Source organism: Cladophialophora yegresii (assembly GCF_000585515.1).
Source record: "Cladophialophora yegresii CBS 114405 chromosome Unknown aczIN-supercont1.3, whole genome shotgun sequence".
NCBI lineage: Eukaryota > Fungi > Ascomycota > Eurotiomycetes > Chaetothyriales > Herpotrichiellaceae > Cladophialophora > Cladophialophora yegresii.
Window position 1 is genome coordinate 1109019 of NW_006913047.1, and position 21617 is coordinate 1130635.

General features: G+C 54.4%; 9 protein-coding genes across 9 annotated transcripts; 4 read left to right on the forward strand and 5 right to left on the reverse strand.

Annotated features, from left to right (window-relative positions):
* Positions 1–573: 573 nt before the first annotated feature.
* Positions 574–2579, reverse strand: A1O7_04106 (uncharacterized protein; the record flags this gene model as incomplete). The annotated part of the gene is made up of 3 exons (XM_007758121.1): positions 574–634; positions 683–2265; positions 2325–2579. 3 exons carry the CDS (start codon positions 2577–2579, stop codon positions 574–576), a joined length of 1899 nt encoding a protein of 632 aa, XP_007756311.1.
* A 569-nt stretch (positions 2580–3148) lies between these two features.
* Positions 3149–3742, forward strand: A1O7_04107 (D-tyrosyl-tRNA(Tyr) deacylase; the record flags this gene model as incomplete). The annotated part of the gene is made up of 2 exons (XM_007758122.1): positions 3149–3571; positions 3632–3742. 2 exons carry the CDS (start codon positions 3149–3151, stop codon positions 3740–3742), a joined length of 534 nt encoding a protein of 177 aa, XP_007756312.1.
* Positions 3743–4324: 582 nt separating this feature from the next.
* On the forward strand, positions 4325–5945 carry A1O7_04108 (formamidase; the record flags this gene model as incomplete). The annotated part of the gene is made up of 5 exons (XM_007758123.1): positions 4325–4396; positions 4453–4471; positions 4523–5203; positions 5314–5458; positions 5621–5945. The coding sequence occupies 5 exons, from the start codon at positions 4325–4327 to the stop codon at positions 5943–5945; spliced, it is 1242 nt and encodes a 413-aa protein (XP_007756313.1).
* Positions 5946–6320: 375 nt separating this feature from the next.
* A1O7_04109 (uncharacterized protein) lies at positions 6321–7573 on the reverse strand (the record flags this gene model as incomplete). Its single annotated transcript, XM_007758124.1, has 4 exons — positions 6321–6587; positions 6651–6776; positions 6835–7457; positions 7519–7573. 4 exons carry the CDS (start codon positions 7571–7573, stop codon positions 6321–6323), a joined length of 1071 nt encoding a protein of 356 aa, XP_007756314.1.
* A 2170-nt stretch (positions 7574–9743) lies between these two features.
* Positions 9744–13709, reverse strand: A1O7_04110 (uncharacterized protein; the record flags this gene model as incomplete). The annotated part of the gene is made up of 1 exon (XM_007758125.1): positions 9744–13709. The coding sequence occupies one exon, from the start codon at positions 13707–13709 to the stop codon at positions 9744–9746; it is 3966 nt and encodes a 1321-aa protein (XP_007756315.1).
* Positions 13710–14038: 329 nt separating this feature from the next.
* On the forward strand, positions 14039–14992 carry A1O7_04111 (uncharacterized protein; the record flags this gene model as incomplete). Its single annotated transcript, XM_007758126.1, has 1 exon — positions 14039–14992. The coding sequence occupies one exon, from the start codon at positions 14039–14041 to the stop codon at positions 14990–14992; it is 954 nt and encodes a 317-aa protein (XP_007756316.1).
* A 939-nt stretch (positions 14993–15931) lies between these two features.
* A1O7_04112 (uncharacterized protein) lies at positions 15932–16338 on the reverse strand (the record flags this gene model as incomplete). Its single annotated transcript, XM_007758127.1, has 2 exons — positions 15932–16035; positions 16086–16338. The coding sequence occupies 2 exons, from the start codon at positions 16336–16338 to the stop codon at positions 15932–15934; spliced, it is 357 nt and encodes a 118-aa protein (XP_007756317.1).
* Positions 16339–16724: 386 nt separating this feature from the next.
* A1O7_04113 (translation initiation factor 2 subunit 2) lies at positions 16725–17840 on the forward strand (the record flags this gene model as incomplete). Its single annotated transcript, XM_007758128.1, has 1 exon — positions 16725–17840. One exon carries the CDS (start codon positions 16725–16727, stop codon positions 17838–17840), a length of 1116 nt encoding a protein of 371 aa, XP_007756318.1.
* Positions 17841–18258: 418 nt separating this feature from the next.
* Positions 18259–19677, reverse strand: A1O7_04114 (uncharacterized protein; the record flags this gene model as incomplete). Its single annotated transcript, XM_007758129.1, has 4 exons — positions 18259–18480; positions 18563–19482; positions 19549–19569; positions 19626–19677. The coding sequence occupies 4 exons, from the start codon at positions 19675–19677 to the stop codon at positions 18259–18261; spliced, it is 1215 nt and encodes a 404-aa protein (XP_007756319.1).
* Between the last annotated feature and the right edge of the window lie 1940 nt (positions 19678–21617).

Here is a 21617-nt window from a genome sequence, read left to right on the forward strand (position 1 = left end):
CAAGTTTCAGAGATGGTCCACAGCAAGAAGGCTGGCTGTGCTGCAAGGAATCTCTTCACCGGAGTAGCAGGTTGCCTTCTCCTGCGGCCCAAGCGACTCCGTGGGTGGGATCGAAATTGCGGACTAAAGAGGAACAGAGCACGACGTTGAGGCTGAAGCTCGTCATGGCATCGATCGTCATTGGCCAATACTCGCGCTAGGCCCGTATGGGACTAGGTGGCTGCCTCTTTTCACCTCCACAGCCGCGTTGTTTGTCCTTAGTACAAGCTCGCAAGGCAAACTTGTATGTGTAGCACCAGAGTGAGGCGAGGCGAGGGACGAACCGGGCTGCCGTCTGCGCGTGGGAGTACATCACCGGCCTCACGCGAATGAAACGATAATATCACATTGCACAGCACGCCTCAGCATGGGCGGAGCGAGTCACTCCTAGGCGACGGGAGACGCATGGATGTCCCAGATCGAGTTGCAGAATGAGAGCTCTGTTGACTCTTTGGGAGGTGACAGTCAACCTCCAGGTCCGCAAATTTAAAAGTATGCGACGGGCCGACGGGCAGCGTGCCGCGGAGTGATCGTCTACAAATCATCTTCAAGAAACTTGTACACGAACTTGAAGTCGGCTTTCCGTCGATTCATCCTGCAGCAAGTTAGAGAAGGATCGAGGCGGGGCTGGAGCGACACCTACCACGTGCTCTCATAGTCGAAGAAGCGATACGTCCCTTGCTCGAACTCTTCCGTGATCTGCTTGGGTTCTTCGTGCCGTTGAAACCAGGTTTGGTACTGCTTGTGGAATCGCCAGCTTTGATTCTTGAGGGCGCGCGCCGCCAGCCACTGCTGATATGTATTCTGCCGATAGTAGAATATGTAGAACAGTGTGTCGGTTTCCAGCCGTTGATTCTCGTACAAGGCTGGATCGTCAAAAATGGGTAGCGGGTCTTGAGGATAATGCGCCGGAGTGTTGTACTTGAAAGTCGGGCGGTAGTACTGAGGTCTGTCGCTATCGGCAGGCTCCGGACAAGTCTCCTGAGAAGCTTGTAGTAGCCTGGCCAGCTGTGATGGGGGCTGTGCAGCTCGAGTCTTTGTGGTTTCGAACGAGTCCAGCAGATCTTGTAGTCCGGGGGGAAGATGGTAGATGGATTCCACGGTTGATGGGTCTTCATGGACGTCACCATTCGTCGTGGGTATCTCGTCCGCAATGACAGGTTCTTGGACAGCCTCAGAATTTTCCATTGCTGGTGTGGGAGGAATACTGCTAGGGACGCTTGGTGCCGGAGCACTGGTGGAGCTTAAAGTTGGAGACTTGGAGTGATTGGATTGCTCTTGTGATGCTGAACCATCCATGCTCACCGCGGCAGGTGCTGGCGAGGCAGTCTTCTCCACCGGTTGCGCTGGCACCGAGGCTGGCGAAGTGGTTGCAGATGTCTTGACAGGGGCAGGCAGCGGATGTGATGGAGGTGCGGAATATGCTGCGACTGGTGGAGGAAGGGGAGCGATGCCTACTCCACTCTTGTCGCTTGCTGCTGCTGCGGCCGCAGCTGAGGCGTACTTCAGCGTCTCTCCGGGCGGTCGGTTGGGGATCGGTGCAGGCTTCATTGTCGTGTCTTTGGGTATTGACGGTGGCGGTGGCATAGTGTTCAGCGTTGCCAGTGCCGGCAGAGGTGACTTGAGTTGAGTAGAAGGCCGGCGGACGGCGGTATGCGGTTCGGACTTTGTCTTTTTGAGAGGATTTGCCTCGGGTTCGACATCTTCTTGGATGGACTGCGCATCTTGAGATGATATTCGGTCAACTTCGTTGTTGAGACCAAACTGGACCTCCTCACTGTCGAGATTGCAATCATCGTAGATTCCTTCGTAGGCATCGGGATCGAAGTCCGGCTCACGGCCTTCCCTAACCACCTCTTCGATATCGGATTTGATGGTTGCCACCAACTCGTTTTCGACGTTGCCATTCTGTAGCGACCGTAGCAGCAGTTGCAGCCTTGATTCGTGCCACTTGTATGTGTCTGTCATGGTTTCGATTTCGGCCAGTCGATCGGCTTTGGAGTTGTCCTTCTGTTTCTTCTTGAGAGCAGCTTGCAGATTGCCAGCTTCAGGCTCCAACTCCTCGGTCAGGATTCTGTTGATTTCGTCCAATTGATCGGATAGGAAGTCGCATAGCTCCTCCCGCTCCCTCTCCTTCGGGTCTTGCTTGACGTTTTGCGACAGCCCCTCCTTGGAGAAGGCTTTAGTCTTCATCTCCTTCTCGACGGCTTTGAATATCTCCATGCACTGTCATCAGTGTCAGTCAGCCCGCTTCTTAGCCGAGTATTGCAACCCGGGAGGCTCACTTTCTCTATCCGCTTGCGCTGTTCCAGCAGGGCAGACTTGTCCTTGATCTCATTGCCGGCCGCCCACGTCTTGATCTGGTCTCGCGATCTCTGCAGTTTCTTGATCTCTTTCTTAAGGTTGTCTTCCAGTTTGTCCTTCTGGGCGGCATTTTGGGAGGAGTAGATCTTCTCGTAGATGGCCTCGAATGCCTGGATGCCCTCGTCGACCTTCTTGAAGGTCTTGTCGATTTCTTGTTGCGTCTTCCGCGATGCCATGGTTGAGTCGCCTGCAGAGATGAAAGGGACGGATCACAGATCTACTGCGGGACTAGGGAGCGCATCGAATGTTTGGGCGTTGGATTGGATTCACAGCCTGGCCTCCCCTTTGATACGCGCTTCTTGTTCACATGAGTTGCGGCACCACCAGCCGCAGAGCGCAGCCGCAGCAGGTTCGCAGCCTCACTAGTCCATTTTCGGTCTAGATTGTTCTTGGCGTTCCGCGGATCACGTTTTTCCTTTTCCTTCATACAGACATGAGAAATGAGACATGACACAGTCAGTGGAAGCAAGGAGTATTTCTTCATCTATCTTCACCAGGTTTCTCTCTTGCCGTCACGGATGTCCACCATCCACCAGCAGAAGTGAGACATATGGTTCTGCAGCTACCCTCCTTGCTCAAAGCGACTGCTAAGCCCAATATATGTGCTGGGTAGATTCTGATTGCTCGTTTCAAAAGGACGAGGTCGTGACGACTATCAGTCCGCATCACCTTCTAGCCTTCAGAGGTGTCTTTGCCATCCATTTTATCTCAAAGGCTCAGTTCACTCGTGTGGCCAGCTTCCAAGATGAAGGCGATCTTGCAGCGAGTCTTGTCAAGCTCGGTCACAGTCAATGATCAGCTTGTCTCGTCTATTGGCAAAGGCATACTGGTGTTGGCTGCAATTGGACCGAATGACACGAGGAGGGATGCAGACTCCATGGCATCGAAGATCGTCAAGATGAAGCTCTGGCCGGATGAGAGCGGCTCCCACTGGAAGAAGAGTGTCAAGGACGTTGAAGGAGAGATCCTCTGCGTCTCGCAGTTTACCTTGATGGCGAATACACGCAAGGGCAATAAGCCAGACTTCCACGGAGCTGCTAAGCCAGAGTTTGCTAAAGAGCTCTATGACTATTTTGTGACCCGTGTTAGAGAGCTGCATGGTATCGATAGAGTCTCAGACGGTGTTTTCCAGGCAATGATGCAAGTCGCCCTTGTGAATGACGGCCCAGTAAGACCTTCCTCTGCTCACCACCACGAAATGTAGGTATATCGATGCTGAACGAGCCAGGTCACCATCGAGATAGATACCAATCCACCGAAGAAGGACACCCCGAGCATCACTGGGGCTGGCACTGGGACGTCGACACCAGTTGCAGGGGCAGAGCAGGATCAAAGTTGACCTTCGCCGATATCGATGGGGACATTGTTCCAAGTCCTAAGCATGCGGCACAGCTCGACAATCTCGCGTTTGCCCTTGACCTCTGCTCGGTCGAGGTTCTTTTCATCAGCTAATCAGAAGGAGAAGTCCGCCCGCGAATGGACCAGCCACGAACGCGTCCCTCGGGCAATTCGACGGCGCTCGAAATACCCTCCACCACTTCTCACGTAACTCCTACGTAACTTCAAGACTTCCTCCAGGCACAGCGGGGAAGCATCGTCCGCTCGTCCAGCATGACTGCCTTTCTTGGTCTAACCGAATGGCCATTATTGGACCTCAGATTTGTCTTATCTTGAGACCACAAGAGCTCCAAAGACCTTCCGCCTAATCGATGACGGAGGAGACATGCGAGCCACGGATAAGTGCCTATCACTATCGTGAGGGGTAATAGGTATGCTGATGCCTCTAGCCCCGCGAAGTAAACAAACTGTTAATATGAGAGCTGTATCTAGCTGTCCTGCCACGAGCACGGGTAGTTGAGCTCCCCTCTGTCCATCCCATTGTCCCGAGTCCTTTTTACAGCCCTTCCCAGCGTCTGCAATCATGCCGGGCCCAATCAGAACCGCACTGAAGGTCGATCTCGACAAGCCGGCAAAGGATCAACCATATCTGCATGTGAGCAGCATGGGTTCCAGGTGCTACTGTAGCAGTGGCTAACACATAAAACACAGAACAGATGGCATCCTGATGGTAAGCTTTGCGGCGACGCAGTTCCCGTCCCTCGCTAAGCTCGACAACTAGTCCCATTCTGCGGAACCATCAAGAAAGGCGAGACCGTCAAGATCGAATGCCTTGACTGGACCGGCGGACAGATCAAAAACACCGACGACGCCGACGACATCAAGAACGTCGACCTAACCCAGGTGCACTACCTCTCCGGGCCTTTCGAGATCGAGACGGCCGAACCGGGCGACGTGCTACTGGTGGAAATCCAGGACGTGCAGCCTTTCCAGGACCACCCCTGGGGCTTCACGGGCATCTTCCACAAGGACAACGGGGGCGGCTTCCTCGACGAGCACTATCCCGAAGCCGCCAAGGCCATCTGGGACTTTGAGGGCATCTTCTGCTCGTCGCGCCACATTCCCGGCGTGCGCTTCGCCGGCCTCATCCACCCGGGCATCTTGGGCTGCGCGCCGTCCCCCGAGATCCTCGCCGAATGGAACAAGCGGGAGGCCGAACTCATCTCGACCACCTCGCTGCAGCGCATCGTGGCCCAGCCGCCCGAGCCCCAGAACGTGCACGCCGGCAGCGCCGACGAGGACACAAAGGCCAAAGTCGGCAAGGAGGGCGCGCGCACCATCCCCGGCCGCCCCGAGCACGGCGGAAACTGCGACATCAAGAACCTGTCGCGCGGAAGTAAAGTCTATCTGCCCGTGCATGTCAAGGGCGCCAAGTTCTCCGTCGGAGACCTGCACTTTTCGCGTAAGCGTGACCGTCTACCGTCTTCCGCCCTCATCCTTGCACGTATCCCAACCCACAAATACTGGACTGGATGCAAACGCACACGCTCACAAGCTAACGCACCACCACAGAGGGCGACGGCGAGATCTCGTTCTGCGGCGCCATCGAGATCGCCGGCATCATCACCATCAAGTTCGACGTGATCAAGGACGGCCAGAAGAAACTCGGCATGCAGGGAGGAAAATCCCCCATCTACATCCCGGGGCCTGTGCAACCGTAAGTCGAGGCAGAAGTCCTTGTTTATCATTCATCACTCACTGTTTTGTTCTTTGGTGTTTGATGTTCTACTTTCATGTCCCGCATCTAGTCCTACCCTAGCACAACCTAGCTCACCCTAATCAATCAATAACCGCACTAACGCCGCGCCCCCTGGTCCAGCCAATTCTCCCCCGGCCGCATGCTCTACTTCGAGGGCTTCTCCGTCGATGAGCAGGGCAAGCAGCACTACATGGACGCGACCGTCGCGTACCGACAGTCCTGCCTGCGCGTCATCGAGTACCTCCGCCGCTACGGCTACTCGGACTACCAGATCTACCTGATGCTAAGCTGCATTCCGATCGAGGGTCACGTGGCTGGAATCGTGGACATTCCGAACGCGTGCACGACCATCGGGTTGCCTATGGATATATTTGACTTTGATATCAGTCCCGGTGCGGAGGCTACGGCGAGGGATCTGGGCAAATGTGCTATGGCGACGAAGTGATGAAGTGAGGTGACGTGCAGTGACGCGAGGTGATGGAACAGATAACATAGTGGGTAGGATTATTGGGACTGGGACTGGGCCGAGGAGGTTGGATGGATGGTTCAGTGCAATAGAGTACATACTGCAGTATCCTTGTTGCAGTCGTAGCAAATCTGATTGCATTTCAGTCTCTTCGTGACTAGCTGAATCTTATCCGTTGGCTACTTAGAGCCCCTCGGATGCCGTGCGTGCGTGACCTGTAACAGGCCTAGCCAGACGCATAGCCATGCTCATTCCTTGCATGATTGTTCTTTCGCGATCTCTCTCTCCAAGACGTTGTACCTCAACACCCATTGCCGCTGTGGATGATGAATGCAATGCAATATGTGTGCTCTCTTACCAACCGGCGTCAGCGAAGCCAGCTGCCGCATTGTTCGGCTGCGCAATCTCCCATTCAGCTGGAGCGGAGCCAGCGTTGGCGGGGGCATCATTCCAGCCGTCACCAGTACCACCACTGTCTTCTGTATCAAATCCACTTCCGCTAACGCCTCCCTTCTCCGTGGGATCAACCTCAGGACAGCGAGCACGTCCGTGACCTTTCTGTTGACATTTGCTGCAAGTGACCTCAGCCCAGTTGATCGGCTTGCGCGGTTGAGGACATTCCTGGAAATGTGTCAGCGAGAGCGGAAGGAGGAGAATGTAGGTGGTGTTGGAAGGGACACTCACAGCACGTATGTGACCGTCTTCGCCGCAATTGTTGCATGTGATCTTTCGGGGGTTCGGGCAATCAGCCGCCTTATGATCTTCCTCACCGCAATTGCGGCAAGTCCGCTTTTCCTTGTTCGGGCAGTCCTGTACAGGCATGTTAGTTAGTTGTTGGGGTTCATGTGAGTGTAGACACGAGAAGTACCTTGGCCATGTGATCTTCGGACTCGCAGATCTTGCAGGCACGACTGGTGCTCTTGCACTTCATAGCACAGTCACGCACACGGTGACCTTGTTCACCACAAAGGTAGCAGGCGACGACAGGTTGGACACTGGCCATCTTCTCGTCAGGGCAACGACGAGTTGTATGTCCCAGCTTGTTGCAGTTGCTGCACTTCTCAACGCCACGGTTAAGAGGAATGCCAGCATCGGCGAGACGAGCGAGGTTCTCTTCCAGAGAGGCAGGCCACTGATCGACTAGTGCCTGACGCTCAGGCTTGTGAGACAGGAAGTAGCTGACTGCGTATTTCTTTTCGATGTCGCCTTGCAAGTTGACGTTGGTCCATGTCTCCATACCGGCCGCTGCATGATCTTTCTCCATCGCAATCAGGTAGATGCTGAAGTTGCGGGCGCGGAACTCTTGCTCAAGCTTGGGGTAGCTGTAGTCCGGGCAGGCCTTGGAGAGGATCTGGACAGCTTCTTTGAAGTCACCAATGTCACGCTCCTCGCTGGCTTGCTGAAGTAGAGCCCACGCTTCGTTCTCGCTCTTTTCAGCCACGCGAGCATTGTCAAGGACCTTGGCATTCTTGCAATCGATAGCGACGTGGCCTGCGATATGAAGAGAGTCAGCGCACTCTTCGAGGCGGGAGGCTGGCTGGGCTCAACTCACCTTCCTGTTGGCAGTTCTTGCATTTGATGACACGAGTAGGACAATCACTGGCCATGTGGCCTTCTTGGTTGCAATTGCGGCACTCGCCCTTGAACTTGCGAGGCTCAGTGCAATCCGCTTTGGACTGGGAGGGAATGTGAGTCTGCTGACAGATGTAGGCAGAGTAATCTCGACTTACGTGACCTTCTTGACCCTGTGAGGCGTCAGTGATCTCGAAGCAAAGGGGATGTCAGTTATGATTTGACGTACACAATTGAAGCAAGCACCCATTTTGCGTGGCTCCGTGCAATCGCGAGCGATATGACCCTCTGAAGAACATTAGCCAGGAATTCTGAGTCTGTTCAGCTGAGATTCAAACTCACCTAGACCGCAATTGCGACACGCACGGTCATTGTTACCACCATCGCCGGCAGAGCCAGCTCCGAAGCCATCGTCACCAGTAGCTGGCAGAGTGTCAGGAGTGTCGTCGTTCCAACCTGCAGCACCAGTATCCCAGTCCTGGTTGGCTGGAGAGTCAAGTCAGCGTTCGCTCAATTGTGAGATAGCAGTGAGAAAGGGCTCAGACATGGTTTGGGGGTTTCTTCGATCATCCAGAGGTCAGGATACTTGAAGCAAAACTTGGTAGAACGTTTGTTTTTGCTGAAAAGAAGACTGTACATCATGGTGGCCTCAGGTGATAGTGAGATGAAAGAAGGAACGAAGCGGGGCTCACCTGGTGCGGCGGTAGTGTTATTCCAGCCGCTCATTTTGCGTGGTTCCAGAATAGGCGACGTTGCAGACTTGTGATGGCAAGAAGAATGAAGACGGGGTGAGGACGAGAAGAATGGGAAACTGGGTGGCAGGTAATGGCAAGAATGATGAAAACGGATGAGGGAGAGAAGAAGGAAAAACTGAAAAGGAAGCAAGACACCGATATAAATCTTGATGTGGATGAATTGTACTGACCGGGCTTGGCATTGCATGCGATGACAATGCTGTCGTGGTGCAGGTGATGCTCCAATGGACTCGCATCGAGGTACCTGTCTTCTTCAGTAGGTCCGGCAGCCAACGGTCGGTTGTCCCTCCTCCCGCGTGCCTGACAATGAGCACACGGTGGCTGGTGGACACTCATCGTCACATCATGACAACCATAGTGCTCCATACCCTGTATCTGGCCCCTCCGCCAGCTGGTGGCAGTGATGAAGGGCAGACCCAAAGCCCAGTGTGAGCTGACGCACAGCACACGAAGTCAGAATAGCAATGTGGGCAAATCTTGTCTTTGTGCTGCCAGGGGCTTTCAGAGTAACTCGTCAATGTGTAAGGCACTGTCAACTTGTGCATTACTCAGTCCGTTCCCACTACCATTCCAGGGGACCATCGTGATCAAAATCCTATGGTGGCGTCGGCTGGAACGCGTGGCTGGAGGTTGATCCATCAACCGTTAAGCCTCTTTGCCATGAGTGAGTCTCATGGGATACTCGGCCTCTGGAATCACTCTTGACCATTCAATAGCATAAGACAGTCCTTTGAGAACTCCATGGCTATTAAGCTAGATCAACGATGCATATTTGGTCGTGATATCAAGGTGAGGAAGGACTTGGCCAACCGTTAAGCAGTCACACTCGAGCAGAGCTTTCGAAGTACAGATCAGGAATAGTCAGGGGTAGTTGCGGAATTGATTTCCGTCACAGACCTTGGCGAATTTCGTCGTTCAAAGCTTGTCGTCGGTCCTGGCCCCAGGAGCGTTGACTCCCACCTTTATTGGCTCTTTGTGCTTGCGAGCACAGTAAATGCGATGGTAGCGTTCCCGCAGGTGACCTTGAGGGCCTCCCCCGGTTCTGATATGGTACAAAGTACAGGTTGGTTCTTGCCCACTGACTTCATGCTTTTATTCACATTCACAAAACCGCAGATTGGAGTATCTGCTAATCTCAAATGTTGAGGCAAGCTCGTGAACGAGGTTCGCAGGTCGAATTGATGGCGACAATTTGCGATTGAGGCTTGAGGTAAATACTCCCTCCCATGGATATTAACTACGGTCGGAACAGAAATTGTGTACCTTCAAGGGACGAGATTTGACCGGAGTTCTCAGCCTGTCGCAGCGCAAAGCGACAACTCACAGCCGCAAGATGGCAGGCTTTGGTGGTTGGACTCGGGAGCTCGGCCCTGTTGTAGAGCACAGAACAACATGATAACAATAACAACCGCTACCCCCATGCATCACTCCTACCAGAGTATCATTGGCTTCAATTCCAGCTCCCGCCATTGAACAAGCCACCCAAGAATCCCCCTTTTTTCGCCTTTGCCGCCGCTTGCTTCGCTACCCCAGCTCGCTGAGACATCTTCTCCTCTCTCATCGTCGGCCTATAATTGACCGCGTTCCTCCTTCCGCCCGTTCCTTTCCGAACAAACGTCTTTTCGTCACTGGCTTTCCCACGCTCCGTCTTGTTCGTGACGACTCCCGTCGCTGACACATTCTCGTCTCTGCCCGCCATGCTTCCCAAGCTTGAATTCGTGGTTGCACGTCGTAAGAGCCCCGGCACTTTGCTGAAGGAGCTGTTGGCAGAAGATGTCGACGTGTAGAATGCCATTTTCGTGGTACTGGAAGAGCCAGAGGAAGACTGCTGACGGAGCATGCTTAAACGATTGACGACGTTGACTCGTTCCTTGGTGCGGCGGTCTGAGAAAGGCGCGCGAGAGCCGGAGGTGGGCAGGGCGGGCTTCTTGAACGTCCTTTCTTGCTCGGCTTGGCCGTCGTCGTTGTCGTCCACGATGAAGTCGCCGAGATCATCTGCATCTGCGGCGTTCTCGTCTGCTTCCGCAGCTTGGAGATGGCGATCGAGGTCAACATACGCTTCCGCGTCGTCATCTGAGTCCGAGAGGCCGAGATCAACTGTTCCTGCTTGAGAGGCCGGCTCCTCAATGAGGAACGAGACGGATTCGCGGATCTCAGCCAAAGTTCCTGGTCTTTTGTTGACATGTATGCCGTTCCGACGACCCGTGTGTAGGCCTTGGTTTAGCTTGGATGCTCCTGTGGCCTTAAGCGGATGGCTAGCCGTGTCGCTCGATTGCTGAAACGTGTTGCCCTCGGCCCTTTGCCTCGACTGCGTGTTCTGGCTATCCGTTTCTTGCGAGCCCTCCTCGGGCTGGGTTTCTGGGCGTTCAAATTCGTCGTCGTCGTCACTGTTCGGCCGGTCTTCGATACTCCGGAGAAAGGCTTCTTTCTTCTTATCTTCAGCAATCTTTCCCACAGCTTCGTCCTTTAGCAACTCGCGGCGCATCTTGGCGAACTCTCTTCTCTTCGCTTCTCTACGTCGCATCAAGGCATCTTCCTCATCCGAGAGGTCCAGTTCATCGTTACCACGCTTCCGCCGCAATGCACCGGTCGTGATGTCTTTCAAGAGTTTAGAAACGGCAGCCTCATCCTGCTGGCGTTCCCGATCCGCGAAGAGCTTGGCCAGTTTGGCTGCATCTCCCACTCCAACCTGCGTGTCTTCATCAATCATTCTTCGATCATCCTCATTTTCCTCATCGTTTAGCTCGTCATCGCTCGCTCCACCGAGGCCAGCATATTCATCTTCGGACTCTTCTGCAGCATCATCCACTGCTTCACGTGCTCGTGACTTCTGCTTGTCAAATGCTTCCCGAGACTGCTTGGCGGCAGCGCGCTGCATCACATCGAAAGCTGAAGAGTCTTTCGGGTCAGTTTTTTCGTCATCCGAGTCATCCATAGTGGCACGGCCGCGTCTAAGTCTGCTCTTTCTCTGCATGCTAGGGCTATCTTGCAGACCATTGGCTAAGATGACAGTGTCCACACTGGAGTGTGGCAGAGGGTGTCGAGGAGTCTGGGTCGCGAAGCGGTTGCCCACAAACGGGCTTAGGACATATCCACCGTCCTGCGTTGGCTCAAAATGTGGCTGTGACGGGGTCATGTCCATCCCATCGACCGCTGAGCGTATGGCAGGTGACTGTGGGACGATGTCTGAATGAGAGAATGAGAGGTTCACATTCAGCGGCTGCGTCTGAGATGCGGGCTGGCTGTCGGTGATCACGTCAATTGAATCGAGCCGATAAAGCTTGGGCACCATGGCGATATTGGGTGATGGGAGATCCGCGCTCATCTGGAGGCTGTCCTGATCTTTGGTGAGCGGCGACTCCTGAGTCTGTGAATCTGCCATGGTAGCGTCGAAGGCTTGCGTCAGGCCGATGGGCAGGTCGTCCGACATCTGCAGGCCGGGGATCTGCTTTCGCGCCGAGCGAGTCAAAGTTTGGGGAGTCTTCGCAGGTGCGGGAAGTTCTGGAGATGGCGGCCGGTCTTCATGACCCTCCTCATCGTCACTAACAACTCGGTTTAGGCGGGATTTTCGTGGGACCAAGTTAAGCGGTTGCACGTCCTCAGCTGCATCGTCCGAGGCTTCGTCGTCAATCTCAGCTGCACTTTCTGCAGACGACGACTCGGCCGAAACACCTTCATCCGCTTCATTGTCAAGAAAGTTGCCCCCATCCTGTCCATCCCCTTCAATCTCATCGGGTTCTTCATCCTCAGCGTCTTCCACATCGTCCTCGTCGTCTTCCGCCGAGTCCTCGTTATCCCCATCATCATCTTCGACGGCGAAGTCTTCCTCGTCACTTTCCTCTTCATCATCCAGGTCGTCCTTGGTGTACTTGCCCTCCTTCTTCGCCGCAACCTTTTCTCGCCTCTGGATTTCGGCCGCCTCTTGTCGTGCCCGCTCAAGCAGATCCTCCACTTCCTGTTGCTCTCTCTCACGCTCTTCCGCGGTTTGGATGACCACCCCTTTCGCCATCAACTCGTCAAGTCTGCGTTGTTTCTCCTGTTGTGCTTGTTCGCGAGCCAATCTTCGCAAATGCGCTTCCACTTCCGCCCCACTACCAGTGCGCTTACGATCGTCCTTCATCAGATTCGCAAGCGATCGTAGTGCTATATGCGAGGGAGCCTCTTTGGCATTTCGAGCTCGCAGGTGTTCAAATACAGCGTATTTGCGCTTATCGGCTCGGGATGTAATGACCTCCAGATCTGAACCAGACCCGTCGTCATCGGACTCAATTGCTTGAAGAGAGAGAAATCTGGATTTTCCTGGCTCTTTGAACGGCTTGACGGAGGGTTTCAGTGGCTGCTCGCCGATTTCGTTAGAGCCAGGGATCGTTCTTGAACTAGTGCGCACCACTTCTTCGAGGGGTTCCAACGAAAGGGCCCGCTCTTTGCCCTTGTATAGCTTCGGGTTGACAACATCTGCGGGCGGGCTTGTGGGTGGAGTGTTGTTGCTTTTCTCGGCTTCGTCCTCTGATGGCGCCCTGGAACTGCTTGTAGCGGAGAGCTCGTGGTCTGGTTCAGCCCTTGAAGGTGCCACAGGAAAATTGAACCGGGCCAACAAGCTGTCCTTGCTGATCTTCTTCTTGGTACGTGCCTGATGTGCAAGTTGCATATTTCGACTAATCCGTTGAGTCTCTCGATTCATCTCTTCAAGGGCTTTCTTGCTCGCCTTGCGGGTAGGACGCACTTGCTTTGACAATTTTATTCCCCCGGTCCCTTCCGATAAATCGCTATCTTCTTCGGTGTCATCCGCAGGACTGGATCCACGCGGTTTCCGTCGTCCCTGCTTTTCGGCTTTCCGGCTTTGCAGTTGCAGGGCACGCTTTTCAGCTTCTAGTGCCTCCTTCTCTTGCCGTTGTTTTCTATGCTTCTCGACAAGAGCAAGAAACTTCGACTTGTGGCCGTCGGGTGAAGGGAAGAACAAGGGTGAAGGAGATCGGGATCCAGACTTGGATGCCTCGAGGTTGGTGGTATTGTGCAGTGCCCGGGACCCATCCTCTTCTGAGTCGTTAAACAACCTATCGTCTTTACCGCCCTCCTCTCCCAAGACACTCTCCAGAGCATTGTTGCGGTCGTGATGCTGCGGTCGATCAGGTGTAGCAGTATTTGTTTGCCTAGGGGCTGGGAGCCGGCGGGGGACTAGGATGTCCTCGTCCTCTGACTCGTCTAGGGATTCCGTTGGCTTCGCCCCCTCCGCTACATCATGGAATTCGGAGACAACACTGTCGTTGGCGTTTTGTGGACAAGTTGTTGCATTGTCGTCAGACTCGGAGTCGCTGAACTGCGCGAGTACAGCCTGAACCTTCCGAGTCGGGGTCAATATGGAGGTCGTGCTTCGGGGAGAGCCCACAATGCTAGGCGAGACGGGCGACGGAGTCATGTTGTTGACTATCACGGGAACGTACACAGATCTAGCTGCTGGTCATGGTACATGGGACTGAGACAGAAGCATATTATGAATGAAAACGTGAAGCATGAAGCGCGAAGCCCGCATTGACGTTCACGTGTCACGCGTCGCAAGCGGGACGCGCTACGTCATTCTCATTGCTACCTCATTCGCTTTCTGCGCGTCATGCTCGCCGACTCGGCTGGACGCGACTCTCCATGTCCTAAGACTTTAGTTGATGCAGAGTACTCCGTACACAGTACAAGCACAACCCGAACACCCCAGTGAAGCCCAGGGCCCTATAAAGAGTATTCCACCCTGATATGCCCGACATAGAACTTCTAAGGGAGGAATGGAAGACCCTGTATTCGGAGACTCTTCCCAAACTGGCCAAAGCGCGAGATCCCAGTCAATCCAGGTGGCCCGTCACTCTTGACCATTGTTTTGCGCGAATCATCCTCGATAATGCGATCGGCGGTGGTCAGCAACAATGGGATAAGATATTGCCCAAGCCGGCGGTGAGAAACATGAACGAGCATCAACTGCAGAAAGCCATCACCCTGGGCCTGAAGATCTTGGCTGGGGAGGTCGACCTTTGTGAATTGGATGAGATCAGCTTGAGCTGCAGAGGGAAGAATAAGGCAAAGTACAGCTTAACGACAGCAAACGGAGCCGCACAGCAAGAGCAGCAGGATACATCGACTACAGGCGACGCCAAACGCGCCTTCGATGATATGGAAGGAGCCAGGGTTCCATCGCCTAGGAAGAACCGAAAAACGGAACAAAAGCAGTCGACGTTGGACCTCTGGCGCCCCCAAGTTTCCGAGCAAAGTAGACCGGGTACAAGTGAGAATAGATCGCAAAACGGGGAGAAGCCGAACGAGGAACTCGAACAGGTGCTCCAACGCGTTCGGTCACATCCATCACTAACGCAATACCGTAAGAGGCTTTATACCGTCCTACTTTCAGTCCCGCGAGGGCGCTACACCACCTACGCTGCGATATCAGAATATCTCAAGTCTTCTGCAAGAGCAGTGGGGAACGGCATGCGCAACAATCCATTTGCTCCCGAGGTACCCTGCCACCGAGTCCTTGCAGCAGATGGAAGTATTGGCGGCTTTCATGGTGACTGGGGTAAAGATGGGAAGCATGCGAACAAGAAAACTGAATTGCTTCGAGGCGAAGGAGTTAGATTTGACAGTCGAGGCAGGGTCTTTGGTGAACCATTTCGGAAATTCCACGATTTTCAAGAAGTCGCACTCGAGAGTCCTGTGTAAGGATCATTGATGCATGTGCCACACCGCTCCTGCCTGCTGTATGCTCGGAAGCTCCCCGTTCGTCAAGAACGCTCTTGAGTCAAAAAGCGATCGGTTTCGAGAGGAAAGTCTTGTCCAAGGACTTTGCCTCCCACCAAGGACCTGCTAGCATGATTTGACCAGAAAAACAAGCGCACAAATTAAAGGACGTCTTTATTCGGACAGTTCTGACCTGAAAGGCTCTGTGCAACCACCCACGAACCCTTGCTACAAGACGTGGCTCACGAAGACCACTAGCCAGAGCTTCATACGTTGGTGGCTACACTGTTCGCGGTGTCCAGCTAATAGCGATAGAGAACAGCAGAATCCTCAAACTTCAGCTGCAGCGGCCAGCAACAATAGAAATAACGAACACCACAGACGATCTAGCTGCCTCGACATGAACATGACCTCGTACGGCACTCCCATGGTAGCGACCAGATCCTTACTGCTTGCTTGCTATCGTATATACTGAAGCTGTACACGCAACAAGGACCACGATGCCATGGGCACGACTTCGTGTCCAAGAACGTCCTGCGATAGATGTTACGTTGCGATGCTATTGCCATGGCGAGTCCTCGTCACGAAGCGAAGACGGGCAGGGCACACACCCTGCGCCAAGAAGAATATGTACGCTCAAAAGACCCCGAGTTGTATGTTACCGCAATGAAGGGCACCATGGAGGAAGACGCCTAGAACACGAAAACTCGTCCAAGGTCATATCCAGCGCAGTCTGCATATCAACTGCAAGAACATCTGGCGATGTGTTCGTTGCACATATGTAGTACCGACCTCGATCCCTATAGTATTCATTGTTCGGTCGTTCGAAGTCTCATGCTTTCGCGCCGTTCTGGCTGCTGCGTGCTGATTATTGACTTTATCCGCCCTGTATCGCTTGCAGCTGTTGGGTTCCTTTTTATCTCACAGGGAAGCCGCCGCTTCTACTGCACCAACGCCCTTGAACGCGGCCTTGTTGGTGATGACAATTTCAACGGGGTATTTCCATTCCATGAACTGTTTCCATCCTTTTGGCACCGTCAGCGCGTTTCACACAGCTCAATCCGAGAGGGCATACCCCAATACGCAAACTTGCGTCCAAAATACTTGCCCACGTAGGGCACTATGACCATCGAAAGTAGCAGTTCCAGCTGTTGGAGACTCTCCTTCCACTCTCTTTCTGCGTCTGATTCCTCGTAGTCTTCCTCTTCGCTCGCTGTGTCGTCGTCCGAATCCGGTTCTGAGGGTAATGAGTCGACCTCGTTGTTGTCTTCACTGGCAGGTGGCTCGAGGAAGGACGCCGAGGCAGCTAAGCCGTCTGTGTCGGACATGGTTGCACGTCGGGAGCTGTTTTGCGATGTTTCGTCTCCTCCGCCGGGGGAAGGCAAGCAGCAGAGGGTTACCGTGAGATCATGGCATCACCCACATTTGGTATACCGCCGTGCTGGGGTCGTGAGTGGTGCAGTTACATGTAGTGGTGAGGAACAAGTGAAAGCCGGCAAGGCTGCCTCCAAGAATTGACGAGCTTCACGTGATTGCGTCACTGGGTTCGTTGACTCATCTTGTCCATGACTCGGAATTTGAAATATGAGATTCGACAGTCGCCTTTGCACGCAACTTCCTGAATCTTCCGTGGCTAATTCGCACAGACACAAAGCAGAATCAAGCGGCACACTCTCGCCTTCTCGCCTACATCACACGATCACAGCGCAAAACCATGGCAGAAGTTGTATGTAACGCCACACAAACCCCACACTTGCCTTTACGCTTGCCTTCACATGCAGACGCAGAGCCCTCGATTGAGGAAATTCATCTGAAACCTTCTGCACTTCGCCCCACAACCGCCAATATTCTTACTGACACATCGTTTGCTGCTCTACAGGAACATCCTCTCCACGACCGGAAACCCCGCAAATCGGTGGCATTCAGCGGCGACAACACCATCATGGACGAGAACGGTGACATTTCAGAGGCTCCCCCTTCCGGGCCGGAGGACAAGGTCACAGCCGAGAAACACTCGTCACCCCCCACAGACGCCGCCGTCGACGAAGTCACCGACATGTTCGCCGGGCTCAACAAGAAGAAGAAGAAATCCTCCAAACCGAAGACGGAAGACAATGAAGATGGCGAAGCAGCAGCAGACGGTGACTTCGACGCCTCGGCCTTGAAGAAGAAAAAGAAGAAGTCCACGAAACCCAAGACTGAGGGCGCTGAGGACTTCGCCGCGAAGCTGGCCCAGGCTGGTCTTGCAGAAGGCGGATCCGACGAAAAGCAAGACCAACACTCTGCGACGCAAGACCAAGATGGAGACATGGATGCCGGCACCGGAATCTGGGCCCATGACGCCACAAGCCCCATTACTTACGCCCTCCTGCTGAAGCGTTTCTTCGAGACCGTCAACAAGAATAACCCGGACATTCTGATGTCCGGTTCCAAATCCTACAAGATTCCACCCCCGCAGTGTCTCCGCGAAGGCAACAAGAAGACCATCTTCGCGAACATCCACGAAATTTGCTCGCGCATGAAGCGTACCGACGAACACGTCACGCAGTTCTTGTTCGCCGAACTGGGTACCAGCGGCAGCGTGGACGGGTCCAAGCGATTGGTTATCAAGGGTCGGTTCCAGCAGAAGCAGATTGAGAATGTCCTGAGACGGTATATCGTCGAGTACGTCACGTGCAAGACGTGCAGGAGCCCGAACACCAAGTTGGAGAAGGGCGAGAACCGACTTTACTTTGTCGAATGTCTGAACTGCGGATCGAGGCGGTCAGTCACGGCTATCAAGAGCGGTTTCACCGCCCAAGTCGGCAAGAGAAAGAGGCTCAATGGTTAAGGCCGGGAATGGAGGTTTCAGCGTCAAAGATGGTGCCATGCGTATCTGGTTCGTTTGGTGGGAGGGCGCTGGAAATCATGAGAGGATGGGGCGACAGAATTCGTCAGGCACGATCGCAGCTGCGCAGAAAGGAGCCGGGAACAAAGTCCCAAGTACCAAGTTCATGCACGGAATGAACGGTCTTGTACTTGTGCCGGCCGCACACTTGGGCAACAAATGACTCACGGTGTTACCTCGCAAGCAGGGCCCTGCTTACAGACACATACTCATGCAGCCTCATAGAATCATCCACATATGACCCGACCTGCTCGTAGTCCACTATGTGCCAATGCAAGGTTTATAGGCCCATGTCTGTCCATAACGATACCGCGCTTGTCGATCCATCACTCATCTCTTCGCAGTGTTCACCTTCACAGCCTCACACCTCCTTGTGCGCATTCCCACTAATAAATGCCGAAAAAGCACTGGCGTTCCTCGTCTGCATGAAGACAGTGCCCGGTCCCGTGAACTTACAGATCAACCCCTCCCCAGAGCTGATGCCCGAGATGATACCCCCGGACGCGACCCGCTCGAGCACGTATTTGCAGTTCCAAGCCACGAGGTGGCCATTGTCGATGATGTATTTTTCGCCGTCGACCAGCTGTGGCAGCCATGGCGCAGCATTGTCAGTCAACGTTTCAGATACTTGAATCAGGGTGTGCTAGGGGACGGCGCGCACTTACATCCTTCCTGAGTATGGCGCCAAAGGTACTCATCCACAGAATCCCCAGCCCGGAGATCTTGTACACGTAGAGCCCCTCGCCGGAGAACATGGCCTTGCTGATGCCCTGGTTCTTGTACTCCTTGACGACGCCCTGCGTGCACGCCAGGAACGCGTCCTTGCCCACGGACCAGACCTCGTCGCCCTTGAGCCGCAAGATGCTGATGTCGCCCAGCGTGCTGGGCGCGAGCAGCAATTCCCCAGGGCCGGTGAACGTGCTGTGCGCCATGTCGCCGCCGATCAGCAACTTCTTGACGCTGAATTTCACGTTGCCCTTGAGCATGACGCTCGGAGACATGGCGATCATGGCACCCGGCTTGGCCGTGATCGGGCAGCCCATGGCCAGCTGGATCGTCAGGATCGAGTTCGTGTCGCGGTGCGAGATGCGGTAGCTGCCGCCGTTGAATGTGCCCACGTCGTCTTGGTTGTTGGTCGTCGCCTGCGTGCCCACGAAGCCGCCGCCTTGGGGTACGCCCACGAGCGAGGGTCCCTGTGGGGCTTTCATCACGTTGGCCATCTCGGACGTCAGCTTTTTGGCCATCCGTGGGGATGTGACTTTTTCTCGTTGTTCGTCGCCCTCGGCGATGGGCGGCGACGTCGGGCCATCGTACGACGGCTGCCGGTTGTGGGCTTGGATGGCCGAGTGGTCGAACGTGGTCTTGTAAGCGGGCGCGGACGCCGGGATCGTCGAGTAGTTGAACGGGCGCTGGGCTGTGGGTTGTTGGAGTGGCGGAGGCGAAGGGGAATGGGTTACTTGCGATATCTGCGGAGGGGGCGGGTATTGCCCGTGCTGGTGCTGGGGTGGAGGGGATGGGCCCGACGGAGGAGGGGGGAAGAACTGCGGAGGCGGCGAAGTCTGTGAGGGAGGTGGAGGGAATGCGGCTGTGGTACATGGCTCAAGTCAGTATCACCCAGAAGAAACGGATTGCATCGGTTCGCAGGTCGTACGCTGGCCATTAGTCGGAGGAGCTGGGAGCAGGTTAGCCTTCTCTGAGAGTGCGAGCTGTGTTTTGAAGTGTTCATACGAGGATAGTAGCCCTGCGGCTGTCCCACGCCTGGCGGAGGAGGGTAGGACATGGTGAGCGGAGAGAGGAAAGTTCAGCAACGATGGCAGATAGAGTCAGCACCACAGCGACAGCTCAGCAGCAGGATCTCAAGCAGAAACAAAGGCCCAGCGTTTTGTATTGCGATACGGCGATTGAATCAGAGGGCCGCTCTCGCTCATCAGTATTGGACAGTGCAAGTCGTAGTCGACGTCGCTTTTGGTAGAGATGGCACCGCAGGTTATATATAGGTTATATATACCACGGAACAGGATCAAGCGGGGGCCATCGTCGAGTAGGTGAGCAGTCTAGCCGCCAAGTCCTATTCGCAGAATCTCACCTGCCCATCTGCTTGGACGATCTTGGTGTTGAAGGCAACGAGACATGTGGTTGGTCGGTCATGTTTCGACCGGGCGCCTAGACAGCGAAATAGAAGTCGGAAGTGCAAGATGCGTTAGTGGTTACGTGCCCACGTGTGCGCCCCGCGTGTGCTACGGGGAGCACTTTGCTGTGACAGTGGCAATGCGGCACGTGGGCACGCGCCGGTCTTCAATAATAGCCCTCCTCGCCGCGTCCGAGAGTCAAAAGCGATCTCCATATTGCGGAGGTGAGCAGATGGAAGACGTGCACAACTTCTTTGACCAGAGGCTATCTCCCAGCAAGAGGATTGCCTGGAGTCGATATCTTTGGTGTCGTTCCAAAGTGCGCTTAATGTGTCTCGTAGTCCCGGTGATATATATGTATCGGCGACGAAGAAAGAGCCTTCCACACCTCTGTAGCAGTGAATAGCTTTGGTAAGTACGTCGCTGGTTGCACTTCCCTCTCCACAACTCTGCTTGCTTCGAAGTGGACCGTTATGATCAACCCAAGCATCAGCAACGTACACACTGATTTGCAACCCGATCACGCCATTCCAGGCTTGTGAGATCAGGATGTGGCGTAGAAGGAGTGGACGCCTTGGTCGGGACGCACTTGTTGAAGTCAGGGAGAACACTGAGGTCGGAAAGCGAGCAGGATGTCGTCTATCGTAATTGTGACAGGGCCCGAGATATGCCATATGGAGCCCTCAATAGGTCTTGGAGCATATTGCCCGGTATCTGGGAGGAAACGGCAAATTGACCATCCGGTAGGCGAGACATATCACCAAGTACGGAGTAGCTGTGCTTGGAGGAGACGATCATTAGAATGAGTCCGTGATCACGTCCCTTGCGGCATGCGCAAGGCCAAGTAGCACAGGTCTCGAGACTGCGCATGGTGCGGAGTACATAGTATGTGTAGCTGTCAACTGCTGAAGCCGCTGAAGCCCATGTATGCATGCTCTATGCAGTACACAGTAGGCTACCAGGAGGCAAATGCGCGGCCAGTAAGTGTTTTGTTGGGGAGAGCCACCCCCCTGCCCATGCAGGCTGGACAGCTGGTCAAGGAAGCCCTGGACCAGGGTCTTGTTCTTAGTACGTAGCAAATAGATGTCGGCTATGATAGGGGGAGACAACAGAGCGTATGGGACTCTTGATGCAGATTTGCAAGAATCCGATAATTGAGACGCGTGAAAATCATCCACCGGGATAGCTAAACACCTGGCTCTTACCGAAACTCTCACCCTGCACTGGTTCATTTCGGGACGCCGTTTCCTTGGACCATCGCTGGTTGCGGCCAGTTTGCGGCGCGCTGGTTGGGGCCAAGGGGGAATCAGTTAAAAGAATGGCGGCCCGGGCACCCGCAGCATCCACCACTTCCCAAAGCAGTGCCTGTTGTGACCCATAAAACTCCAGGGCCACCAGGGCCACCAACGGGTTCGGTTAGAATAAGCTTCATCGGCGATGCGATGTGCAGTGACGCAGATTTCCCGGTGTGTGCGCGACCAATCCAGGGCGTAATTACCCAGCATCTGTACTAACTACAATGTGTGTGCCGGGTGCAAGGCCTTCTGGAAGTTGCCATCTTCGGTTGTCTTCTCACTGCGCCCTGTCCTTT